Source organism: Patella vulgata, chromosome 6 (genome assembly GCF_932274485.2).
Source record: "Patella vulgata chromosome 6, xgPatVulg1.2, whole genome shotgun sequence".
In the NCBI taxonomy this organism is placed as follows: Eukaryota; Metazoa; Mollusca; class Gastropoda; family Patellidae; genus Patella; species Patella vulgata.
Genome location: NC_065884.2, coordinates 40,284,747 through 40,298,608, shown reverse-complemented (window position 1 = coordinate 40,298,608; position 13,862 = coordinate 40,284,747). Strand labels below are relative to the sequence as shown.

The following is a 13,862-nucleotide window of genomic DNA, read 5'->3' as shown; positions in this document are numbered from 1 at the left end:
AGAGGTCACAATTTTAATTCGATTTGATGAAACTTGAAATGCATGTTTATAACCTAAAGATCTTGGTTTCTTTCGATATTTGCGCATATCAGAACGTAACTTCCTGAATTATGTCCCTGATTGTCCGAAAAATCACCTTTTTTAGCTTGTGGGGCCTCTGGAGGTCATAATTATTATCCGATTTTAAAAAATCGTTTGATTATATCGCCATTCCACCGTAAGGAAGGTCGAGTTTGAATTTTGTGAAAATCGGACCAAAATTGCTGGACAAAATGGCCGCCGCTTGTACGCGAATAGTGTAAAAATATAGTATATCAAGGTTGTGTACCCTGTAGAGGTCACAATTTTTATCAGATTTTGTCGAAACTTGAAATGGAAGTTTACAACCCAAAGATCTTGGTTCCTTTCGATATTGTCGCATATCGGATCGTAACTTCCTGAATTATGGCCCCTGATTATACGAAAAATCACCTTTTATTTTAGCTTGTGGTCCCTCTGAATGTCACAGTTATTATCTGATTTTAAAAATAGTTTGAATATATCACCGTAACACCATAATAAAGGTTGAGTTCGAATTTCGTGAAAATTGGACCAAAAATTGGACAAAATGGCCACCCCTCGTACTCAAATAACGTAAAAATATGGTATATCAAGGTTGTAGATCCTGTAGAGGTCACAATTTTTATACGCACACATTGAAATGTGGACGTATATTATTGTCGCCCCTGTCCGTCTGTCTGGCGCAATTGTGGACGCTCTATAGGCTAAAGTTAATATCCGATTGACTTTAAATTTATACACTGTGTTTAAGGTCATGAGATGAAGAATCCTATTGATTTTCAGTGATTTCGGATAATTACTGCCAGAGTTATGGCCCTTGATCACTTTGAAAAATCTTGTGACGCTCTAGAGGCTAAAGTTATCATCCGATTGACTTCAGATTGATACACAGAGTTTAAGGTCTTGAGATAAACAAGCATATTGATTTTCAATGAATCTTTTTTACTTGATTGAACAGCTCAATCCATGATGTTAAAAGTTTCGTATACCAAACGTTAGCATGGGGCTAATGGTTTTCTGATAATTACTTAATGAGTTGTTACTCTTAATCAGATTTTAATGTATTATAAATGTTTCATTACCGAAAAAAGTAAAAATATGCGACAACTCTTGTTGACTGCCCGGACAATATAGCTGCTGTGGGTGTATGTTTTGTTGCCTGGCAACCTATCTTTTAGCTTGTGGACCCTATAGAGGTCATAATTTTTATCCAATTTAAAAAACCGTATTATTATATCACCGTTACACCCTAAGGATGGCTGAATCCTGCCTGGCAGCCGCTGGTTTCACCTTTAAATCGAAATGACCCGAAAACGAAATCGAAATTAAAAAAACTGAGCCAGATATTTTCTGCACCTTTACAGGGAACACTCTTTCAGTCATACCAGATTTGAAAAAAATAATATTTGCTTTCAAAAAGTGGTACCGAACTGTCAAAATTGTAGTTTTTGCTATATTTACGTCACTTCCGTTGCCGAAAGGGAACTTTATAACAAAAAAATGACATTTTGGACCACGGAGCATTATGAACTTTGTTTTATAAAAATCGGGCAATAAATAATTAACCTAGAACCGATCAACTCAATTAGCCAATAGTGGCCAAGAAAAATTATCAAGACAAAAAATGTTCACATTTTTGCTCAAATCAGACGAGCCTTTAACCCTGGGTAAAATATTCATCAATAAAAAAGTTTTTTGTTAAAATTCTAATATCTCTAATGATTCGTCGTAAATCAAAAATCTAAAGAACAGTAGCTATGTGCCTTGTCTCTGGCTATGTCAAAATGTATCCAATGTTAAAATCCGATGATATTGTTAATTAATAATATTACGGCAATATTTCAAAAAACGGCGATTTCAATAACAAGAATAATTTTAACAAAAACAATAGTGTTTCAGACAAGCTTTGCAGTGTGAAACCATAATTAAGAACCCTGATTTGCACTTTAACAAAAAGGTTGTAGTGCCATAGTCTTTTAGTACACCACATACCATGGGTTCCATGTCGGCCGTATATGCCGGTGAAGACCTAGGGCTATGGAAAATGGCGGACCCATCGGTCATTTTGCACGCCTTAAAAATAACATCTTTTTTCAAAAGAGAATTTTTCAACATGGCTATGATCAACCTCCCTTATGTAACTATAAAATTGTATGGCCAGTACAGAATAACGCACACATATAGAAGCCACATAATCTCATGAATGGTGTTATAGATTTGTATACATGGTCGTCAACAGATTATACTGAGGGTTGTGTTGATAAGTAACGATGAGTGTCTGACAGTAGAACAATAAAAGTTAAGTGATATGTGGGAATCTTACCAAAGGCATGAAGCGGTCCATTGTTCATAATGCACAATTTGATCACCCCTGTGTTATATGAATTTTCTAGAACGAAGCCGCTTTACCATTATTACGGTCACTCACGATGTAAATGAGTTGATTATGATCTTCGAAAAACGGGTAATCAGACATCTGCTCTTCGAATCCAACCAACTGTCATATTAAATAAAAGCAGCATAGAAATTACATACATCCTCTACAACATACGTGTTGGGAGAAAAATGCATTATTTTAATATTTTTACAGCAGCATTACGGCCTTGTGGGTATTGTAGAATTAAATCTAGAGATTAGTTAACTTGCTTACCGAAAAATTACGTATTCCAGTGCTCTGGTGTAGCAATATTGATAATTCCATGTGTTGCAAAAATGTTGTGTATATATGGTTACTCGTATTATACACAACGATATTTAGGGAGCGATCTAGTGTCGCTAGCCGTGAAGTTATTTATTTAGTTATTCATTATTAGGATTTACGTCACAATTGTGTGGTCCGTAATGCCGTAAGAGATTGTCTAAAACCGATAAATGTGAGAAATGTGGATAATTATATATTTATCTTCATTTCGAGGTTATTGTATTACAACTCAAAATTATCCAGGTCAGTGTGTTTTCTATAGAGCACGTGGTAATATGTGTAAGTTACCATGGGATGATTTTCTTTTTTTTCCTACGTCCAATTCAGCTATTTTGATTATTTAAGTAGCCAAAAGGGAATATTTCATTAATAAATAACTAATATAATATTTAGGGAGCGATCTAGTGTCGCTAGCAGTGAAGTTATTTATTTAGTTATTCATTATTAGGATTTACGTCACAATTGTGTGGTCCGTAATGCTGTAAGAGATTGTCTAAAACCGATAAATGTGAGAAATATGCCATGGATAATTATATATTTATCTTTATTTCGAGGTTATTGTATTACAACTCAAAATTATCCAGGTCAGTGTGTTTTCTATAGAGCATGTGGTAATATGTGTAAGTTACCATGGGATGATTTTTTTTTTTATTTTCTACGTCCAATTCAGCTATTTTGATTATTTAAGTAGCCAAAAGGGAATATTTCATTAATAAATAACTATCTTAAGCCTTCCCTATATTTCAGTTTTAAGTCCAAAATTTAATTTTTTGTGTATACCATGCTGGCAAAGTGGTATAGACAAGTGAATATTTTGCAAAGTTGTGCGCTATCAAAAATGACAACAGTGAAGATTTTGAAGTGGAAGCCCTGCCACATACAGATCGGTCCGTCCATCGTCCACAATTTCTTGTGAACACTCTACAGACTACATTTATCATCTGCTTGTTTTGAAATTGATATATGCAGTGATGAAAGTCTTTCAGATTTTCTCAGAATTCCGGATTTTGAGATTTTGGTGAAAATTCTGTCAGATTTTTATTAAAAATCAATCTTTCAAATTTAAAAAAACAGATATTCTAACGAGAAAAATTATGGCCCTAGACACAGTGTTTTGCTTTTGCCGGCGCAGCCATATTGGTCATACAGTTCGGCCGTTGCAATTGTTTGACATAACACGATATTATCGTGTTTTTTATCGTGGAATTCCGTGATTTACCGAGTGAACACCGAGCGAATATCGCGTGAAACAATAGCACTGCCTCGGTGTTGAAAACACGGTGTAACTTGGTGTTTTAATTAAACCATGTCTCTGATAATATGTTGTTTGCATTAGTGAGATGAAGAAGCCTATTTAATTTCAATAACTTCCGTTAATTTCTTCTTGAGTTATGGCCCTTGTTTCACGTTGTTGCACCTTGTGAACATTCTAACGACAAAAGTTATCAACCGATCTGTATGATATATTTATATGCATCATTTAAATTAGTAAAACAAAGTAACCTATTGAATTTCATCAATTTCCGTAAATTAGTTCTAGAGTTATGGCCCTTGTTTTATTTTGTTGAACGTTTGAACAACAAAATTTATCATCCGATCTGTATGAAATTTATATGCATTATTTGAATTAGTAAAACGAAAAAGCCTGTCGAATTTCAACAATTTCTGTATATTACTTCCAGAGTTACGGCCCTTGTTTTAGTTTTTAGAACCTTGTGAACCCTCAAACGACGAAAATTATAATGTCATCTGTATGAAATCGTCTATTAAATTCCCCCTAATTACCTACAAAAGAATAAATATGCGACAACCCTTGTCGACTGCTCAGACGATTTAGCTGCTGTGGTCGTATATTTTGTTGCCTGGCAACCTATCTTTGATATAACAAATGAAATTTAAATACCACATTAAATATTTTTCTTTACCCATATATATTTTATTTTAGATGGCCTCCCAAAATTTACCGAGTAGTGCTCAAAGTGCTGCTGACTTACCTTATCTACAGTACTCACTCCAGTCGGGAACCTATTTGTCTTATCAGCCACCTAGTGTAGCTCAACCTCTTGGCCAATCAACAAGCCAACGTAACAGTGGTCAGTTTAGTCGCACTGATCCTTTCCGTCAATCACTGTGTATACCTCCATCTTTGGTTGTACCTGCAGGATTTTCAGGTGAGTGTTTACTATTTTCAATAAATTATCTCTGGAAAGATATAAGATACAAATACCAAATACTCCTTCATTGAGATATTTGTAATGCTGATTTTGCCGGTGGGAGGGGAAGGGGGGAATTTGGGGCTGTGTGGAATATGCTGGAGGGGGGGGGGCGCTTGGGTTAGCGTGTAGCCTACGTGTTGTATCTTTAGGTCTGGTGCGGTTTGGATTCCCCGCTTGTACGTGACAAGGATTATGGTCGTCTGTCCAACCTTGTGGGTTTTCTCCGGGTCCTCCGGTTTCCTCCCACTGCTAAAGACCCCTACGTGCAAGCGAATTATCGAAATAAAATTGATAGTCCCGAAATGACCTGGTTTGTGTCGAGTGGACATTAAACCCCATCTGTCTGTCTCTCTCCCCTCCCCTGGCCTAAAGCAGTTTAGCAAAAGTGTGTATAGCATTTAGGCTATGCAAAATAAATATTCTGGTTCTCAGAAAATCCATGCCAAAAATCTGATGCGGAAGGGAGGTTTTTATTTTTGTGTTTTTATTATGTCAAGGCTAAATGGCTTTCATAAACATCACATTTTAAGGCACTACATTTATCTTATGTTGTTTAACGGTATGTATGATTATCCAGTATCATTTATGATTGTCAGTACATGATGCGGAATGGAGGTTTTTATTATGTCAAGGCTAAATGGCTTTCATAAACATCACATTTTAAGGCACTACATTTATCTTATGTTGTTTAACGGTATGTATGATTATCCAGTATCATTTATGATTATCAGTAACATTATCAGGGTTGCGCAGTGATGGGATTTTGCCCGTATATTCTGGACATGTCCGACGCTATTTTCCAAACGTCGTAAATTGTCCGACCAGGAATATGCCGAATCGGACATCAAGACATGGTAAATAATATTCAAAATTCGAAAATTAATAAAGTGTACTGAGTGTATAACTACCACTCAACCCGATTATCGTTGATAATAGGCTGGATTGATTAGGTAATTAAGTAATCAACGTATTTATCGTTTTATACGGTCTATACACATACCTTGATTAACTACTTAATCTGCCTTGATTGACTTACTTGATTCTTTGTCGGACAATTCATCAATTCAATCCTGAACAGAAGTCATTGCTTTGCCTTTGTCAGACTATATATCAATCCAATAAACTTAATCTATGTGATTAACCCGTGATTTCTCCATTGTCTCACGTTTTAATCCCCTTTAAAACAATTTCCGTATGCTGACGAAAGTTAATTTATTTAAAATTGGTGACGTACCGAATGTTCATTGGATGTTAATTTAGGTCAATAGCTTCGGTAATTGTTATATAAATTCTAAATGATCTCATTAGCTGATAATTCCGGTCATTATCTTCGGATATTTTCGTGTTTAACGATTATTACCCGTAGTCAAGCAAACACGACTGGAAGGTAAAATTATGGCAGACGACGTACTTTCTCGACCACCTGGTCATTTGAAATCTAAAGTTTGGGATCATTTTGGTGTAAGAAAAAACTCTAAAGATGTGGCAACTTGTAGAGTATGCTACACTGACATATCCCATAAAACAGGAAACACAACAAACCTGTCAAACCAATAAAAGTGTTCAAGAGAATTTTAGTCTTGTGTTTTCATTGTTTTTAATGAATTATATACAGGAAAAATTACTGGCTATTGTAGCTGATAATCGAATCGAAAATAATCGAATCAAATGGTTAAAATCGATAATCGAACCGAATCGAGGTAGTTGTAGAGTATGCTACACTGACATATCCCATAAAACAGGAAACACAACAAACCTGTCAAACCAATAAAAGTGTTCAAGAGAATTTTAGTCTTGTGTTTTCATTGTTTTTAATGAATTATATACAGGAAAAATTACTGGCTATTGTAGCTGATAATCGAATCGAAAATAATCGAATCAAATGGTTAAAATCGATAATTGAACCGAATCGAGGTAGTTGTGAATCGTTGCAGCCCTACCGATAACTTGTCTGTGATATTTCTTCAGTGGAAGCCGAAGTTAAATAAAGCTATTTCACACACACGCAAAATGAAAGTAGAAATCTCGCGAGACACGTGGAATTAAGAGGTGTAAACGTGCCGAATCTAATACGTCTGATGTCGGGAGAAAAGATTCTATTTTGATGACATATTGTCGGATTTATGATCATATTTTGAATGGGGTTTATGTTTTTAAATAAATAAATAAACACGCTAAAAAATGTTGATGAATACTTCGATTGGAATAACGTAAGTAGTTACGGTAATTGTTTTAGGCGAGAGCGCATGCTTAGAGTCGAATGGGATTTTTTAGCAGTTGGTGTCACTGGCTCGTATCATAGAGGGACGTTTACTACTGTTTACGGTCAAATAAATTTCGGAATGTCATTTTTTTACCTTCCGTATATAAATCGAAACAGAGTATAAGACGAATGCCGGACTTCGCTGAAAAATGTATTGACTTGTGACCCGAAAAATACGGTAATTTTGGGGGAATTGAAACCGGTACGGATGGGCAGTAGTCGGCACGCTTTCATTCTATGGTATTACGATGTCATGTAATTTTGTAGGAATATTATTGACATAAATTTGAATACCGTACGGGAATTGAATGTGAAAAATAACGAGGTGCACCTATTTTTTTTATTACGTATGAATTTGAATATTTTGTTGACACATGATTCTTAATTGTGGTTTGAAAACGCCTGCTTAAATAACGATAAGAGTTATGTCCCTTTATTTTCGGGAAGAAAATGTCCGACAATTAAAATTTTGAAATCCCATCACTGGGGTCTCCACATTTCAAATTGTTTTATAACAATCAGGGTAAAAGATTTATCTGCGGTTATTAATGAGATTCTAATTGACACAGGATTGTCTGAGAGACAGAACATTTTTTTTATATGGCCTTAATACTACAAAGCTAGGATTTAAACAGATTTTAACAAGCAAGGTAACAAGGCTTAGATTATGAACAGTATTCAAAAGGCTTTCCATCACTGATTTTAGAACTATGTTTCTTTTCACCCAGGATTGAATTCCCCAAATAGACCAAGTGCTGTTCCCATGGTAACTCAAGCAGCGCCAACATTGCAGATTCAGCCACAACTAATTAGTCAGGTAATTTTATTATACGCCCCCATGGAAATGTGATCGTATATTGCCGATACCACCGTCTGTCCGTCAACCTGTTCATCCACAATTCTTGTGAACACTCTACAGACTACAATTATTATATGATCTTTTTGAAATGTATAATATAGTAAGACAAAGAAGCCTATTGAATTTCAACAGTTTCCAGAGTTAATTGCTTCTAGAGTTATGGTCCTTGTTTCACTTTGTAGAACCTTGTGAATGCTATAACAACAAAAGTTATTAACCGATCTGAATTAAATTTATTTAAATTAGTAAAACGAAGAAGCCTATTAATAACTTCTAGAGTTATGGCCCTTGTTTAACTTTGTTTAATCTTGTGAACGCTCCAACGACAAAAGTTATCAGCCAATCTGTATGAATTGATGCATTATTTAGATTAGTAAAAGGAAGTAGCCTATTGAATTTCAGCAATTTTTGTTTATAACTTCTAGAGTTGAACCTAAAGTTATCATCCGATCTGTATGAAATTGATATGCATTATTTAAATTAGTAAAACAAAGAACTTAAGAGCCACTTTCGGTAAAATTCAGTCAAGACACTGAAGTGACCACCTTCAAATTCTCTACTTTTTCAACATATTGTACCTTTTAGTACTACAATCACAATTCTAAAAAAAAAAATTGTCGGTTGCCGAGATATGGGAGCTTGAAAATTGACCCAAATTTTCAAAAACGGCTTTTGGAGAACAGCTTTTGAAAAATTACAAAAAAGTACCTGTTTACCCGGTCGTACCGGTTGTTACGCTTTCACTCTAGCGTATTACGAAAACACCTAATTTTCTAGGAATATTACAGACGTAAATTTGAATACTATACGAGAATTGAATATGAAAAATTGCGAGGTGTGCCAATTGTAGGCCATACCGGTAGAAATTATGGCCTACAGAAATCGTTCAATACAATACCGTGAAAATTTGCTATTTGCTATTCAATCAAGAGAAACTGCTAATCAATTTATTTTTCTTACCATATTTCCTGCACATGACCTCTGTTTTTTATACGCCCACATGGAAATGTCGTCGTATATTGCCGTCGCCCCCGTCCGTCCATCGTCCACAATTTCTTGTGCACACTCTACTACATTTATCATCTGATTGTTTTGAAATTGATATATGTTGTTTGCTTTGGTGAGATGAAGAAGCCTATTTAATTTCAATAACTTCCGTTAATTTCTTTTGGAGTTATGGTCCTTGTTTCACTTTGTTGCACCTTGTGAACGCTGTAACGACAAAAGTTATCATCCGATCTGTTTGAAATTAATATGCATCATTTAAATTAGTGAAACGAAGAAGCCTATTGAATTTCATCAATTTCTGTTAATTACGCCATGAGTTATGGCCCTTGTTTCACGTTGTTGTACCTTGTAAATGCTCAAACAACAAAAGTTATTATCCGATCTGTATGAAATTTATATGTATCATTTAGATTAGTAAAATGAACAAGCCTATTGAGTTTCAGCAAATTTCCATTAATTACATCTAGAGTTATGGCCCTTCTTTAACTTTGTTGAATCTTGTGAACGCTTGAACGACAAAAGTTATCGCCTAATCTGTATGAAATTCATATGCATCATTTAAATAAGTGAAATGAAGAAGCCTATGGAATGTCAGCAATTTCCATCAATTATGATGTCTAGAGTTATGGCCCTTGATTTACTTTGTTGAACTTTGTGAACGTTCGAACGACAAAAGTTATCCGATCTGTATGAAATTTATATTTGAACAATTTCTGTAGATTACTTCCAGAGTTACGGCCCTTGTTTTAGTTTTTAGAACCTTGTGAACCCTCAAACGACGAAAATTATAATGTCATCTGTATGAAATTGTCTATTAAATTCCCCTAATTACCTACAAAAGAATAAATATGTGACAACCCTTGTCGACTGCTCGGACGATTTAGCTGCTGTGGGCGTATGTTTTGTTGCCTGGCAACCTATCTTTTTTTTTTATCTCATCCGAACGACTAGACAGCTGCCCTTATAACATGGCAAGTCGGCTTATTGTAGGATGACTTATTGTATGCTAGTCTGATCACGGCTCCCATCTACTGATATTGACCTTGTGGATTGATTGCGTAAATTTCCGTCCTAATCCAGATTTTTTTCCATATTCAAATGAGATTCCATATAAGGTATAGGTTCTCAAATATAATGTGCTAAGTTCTATTATGCATTTGTCTATTATGCAAAATGTAATGTGCAAAATAACTATTATACCGTATTTTGTAGTATTGAAAAGCGTAACCTGAATTTAAACACTGTGACATTGGTATTGTGGAGCAATAGAAATTGCAAATTGTAAAAGTAAAATACTTATTTTGCACCGTGAACAGTCAACATTGAAATAATATTGGCAACGTTATTCTTCCATAAGTAATGGGTCATCACGCCATACAAACATAATATGACTACTTGGCGCTGACAATTTTCAAAATTGACATTAAAACAACAAGCATGTCAAAGTCAAAGTCACCCCATTTTACCTTATAGTAAATGCAGGAAGACCACACCACACACAAACAGAAATCCACAAGACAAACCTACAGACATTGCAAGCAATAAATAGCAAAAGTATTATATTAAATAACTGAGTGGATCCGGAGACTAGACTTATAAGCGTTCACTTCTATTTTTAAAGTTAAAAATTTAATAAATAGGTCAATATTCAAGTAAGTTTGAAATGACCTTGATTTTACAGACAAATAATTAAAATTATACCTTCAATTTTTGATATTGTGTAGGACACGTGCAGGGCTAAATTTTTAATAAAAGGTCATCTCAAGGTCACATATGCCACAGGGCACAGTTCACGGTCAAAGTAAAGTTTTTTTTGTAAAAAAAAAACATGTTACAAAAGATTAGTTTTTTAAGAAGTAGCTCAATATCCCATAGGTTTCTATTTAAAAAATAATAGTTTTATGGTTTAGGTTTAATTTTAGTGTTTTTTTATACGCCTACATTTTCATGTGGACGTATATTGTCGTCGCCCCTGTCCGTCCACAATTGTTTGTGAACACTCTACAGGTCACAATTTTTAACCGATTTCAATGAAACTTGAAATATAGGTTTATCACCCTAAGATCTCGGTTCCTTTCGATATTGGCATGTATCTGAATGTAACATCATGGATTATGGCCCCTGATTGTACGAAAATTCATGTGTTTAGCTTGTGAACACTGTAGAGGTCACAATTTTTATCTGATTTGGTTTAAACTTGGAATGTATGTTTATAACCTACAGATATCGATTCCTTTCGATATTCGCGCATATCGGACCATAACTTCCTGAATTACACCCATAAACGCATTTTTAGCTTGTGGACCCCATAGAGGTCACAATTTTTATCCGATTTAAAAAAAAACATTTGAATATATCACCGTGACACCCTAAGGATGGTTGAGTTTAGAATTTCGTAAAAATCGGACCGAAACTGACGGACAAAATGGCCGCCCCTCGTTCGCAAATAGTGTCAAAATAATGTGTATCAGGGTTGTGGATCCTCTGGAGGTCACAATTTTCATCTGAGTTTGATGAAATGTGAAATGCAGGTTTATAACCCAAATATCTTGTTTCCTTTCTATTTTTGTGCATATCAAATTTTAACTTACTGAATTATGGCCCCTGATTGTACGAAAAATCGCGTTTTTAGCTTGTGGTCCCTCTAGAGGTCACAATTATTATTTGATTTATATATATCACCGTTACACCGTAATGTTGGTTGACTTCAAATTTCATGAAAATCGGGCCAAAACTGCTGGACAAAATGGCCACCCCTCGTACGCAAATAGTGTAAATCAAGGTTGTGGACCCTCTAGAGGTCACAATTTTGATCCGATTTCGATGAAACTTGAAATATATGTTTATAACCCAAAGATATTGGTTCCTGTCGATATTCGCGCATATCGGATCGTAACTTCCTGAATTATGGTCCTTGAAATGAAGAAGCCTATTGAATTTCAGCAATTTCCGTTTATGGCCCTTCTTTCAGTTTATTGAACCTTATAAACGCTCTAAGGCCAAAAGTTATCACCCGATCTTTGTGAAATTTATACGCATGATTTAAATTAGTGAAACGAAGAAGCCTATTGAATTTACATTTGTCATTTAATTTCAGCAATTTCCGTTTATTTCTTCTAGAGTTATGGCCCTTGTTTTACTTTGTGAATGCTCTAACCTCAAAAGTTATCTGCCGATCTGTATGAAATTTATATCTGCCATTTAAATTAGTGAAACCACGAAGTCTATTGAATAACAGCAATTTACAATAAGTACTTCTAGAGTTATGGCCCTTGTTTCACTTTGTTAAGGGCGGAGGCTATCTGAAATTTTTTATTCTGAAATGTTAAAGCTATTGAATTGAAAATGGTACAAGTAGTTACGAAATGTAATAAACAAGGGAAAACCAGCATTTAAAAAAAAGTTGTTGTCAGGGTAACACATTTTTTGGGAAAAAATTATGAAAAACGTAGGTACACTATATCTCTGTAACTAATTAAGATATCTTCGCCAAATATTTATATTTCAAAAATTATCAAAATATTTCTCCAAAGACAAAATATTGTGGTGAGGCAAATGTTTCAAACACCATTTTCCAAGAAACTATAAAAGTTATAGGTTATGGAGAAAAACTCTCTGTCTGGTTTTGGGGTTATCATTAAAGAATAAGCAGTCCGAAAATGAGACATTTATCTTTATTAGTGCCAGAGATATGGTGTATCTACGTTTTTCATACTTTTCCAAAAAAAATGTGTTACCCTGGCAACAACTTTTTTTTCTTTCGTTTTAATGTTAGTTTTCCCTTGTATATTACATTTCCTATCTACTTGTGCCATCTTCAATTCACTAGCTTTAGAATTTCAGAAAGCATTTTTCGGGTAGCCTCACCCCTTGAACATTGTTAATGCTCGATTGATGAAAGTTATCATCCGATATGTATGAAATTGATATGCATCATTTAAATTTGTGAAACAGTGGTCTATTGAATTTCGGCAATTTCCGTCAATAATTCCTAGAGTTATGGCGATTGTGAACGTTTAAATGACAACAGTGATCATGTGATCTGTATGAAATTTATATGCATTATTTAAATTAGTAAAACGAAAAAGCCTGTCATATTTCAACAATTTCTGTAGATAACTTCCAGAGTTGAGACAAAATTTATAATCTGATCTGTATGGAACTGTCTTGTAAAGACCTAGAAAGAAATAAATAAACGACAACCCTTGTCGACTGCTCGGGCAATTTAACTGCTGTGGGTGTATGTTTCATTGCCTGGCAACCTATCTTTGAAAATTTGGGTCAATTTTCAAGCTCCCATATCTCAGCAACCAACAAAAATAACAATTTTTTTTTTAGAATTGTGATTGTAGTACTAAAGGGTACAATATGTTGAGAAATTAGAGAATTTGAAGGTGGTCACTAAAGAAAGTCTTGAATTTTGCCTGAATCTTACAGAAAGTGGCTCTTAAGAATTCTATTGAATTTGAGCAATTTCCATTTATTACTTAAAGCGATAATTTCATATTTTTAAGTTATATTTTTAAAATGTATTAAAATAAAGCCTTAAAATAGATGGTATCTATAAACAGTCCTACCTTGTTAAAGAATAATCCTATTAATCCTATAGTTCACTATTGCCAGTTCAGAAATTGGCAAAAATATCATTTTCAACTTCAAATTCAAACGTTTGAAGATAGCTGTGTTTTTATTTCTGGGGTGAATGGTGAGAATGATACCTATGACCGTATAATAGTGAGTTGACAACCTAGCAAA

The 13,862-nt window shown here is 34.5% G+C and overlaps 1 protein-coding gene across 3 annotated transcripts in view; it reads left to right on the top strand.

Annotated features, from left to right (window-relative positions):
* The window catches only part of LOC126825376 (homeodomain-interacting protein kinase 2), a 157,181-nt gene that overhangs the window by 100,029 nt on the left and 43,290 nt on the right, over positions 1-13,862 (top strand). For all 3 annotated transcript variants that reach the window (XM_050554977.2, XM_050554976.2, XM_050554978.2), the window contains exons 8-9: positions 4,707-4,932; positions 7,969-8,057. In XM_050554977.2, coding sequence (XP_050410934.1) covers positions 4,707-4,932; positions 7,969-8,057 — 315 coding nt within the window. The remainder of the gene's footprint in view (positions 1-4,706; positions 4,933-7,968; positions 8,058-13,862) is intronic.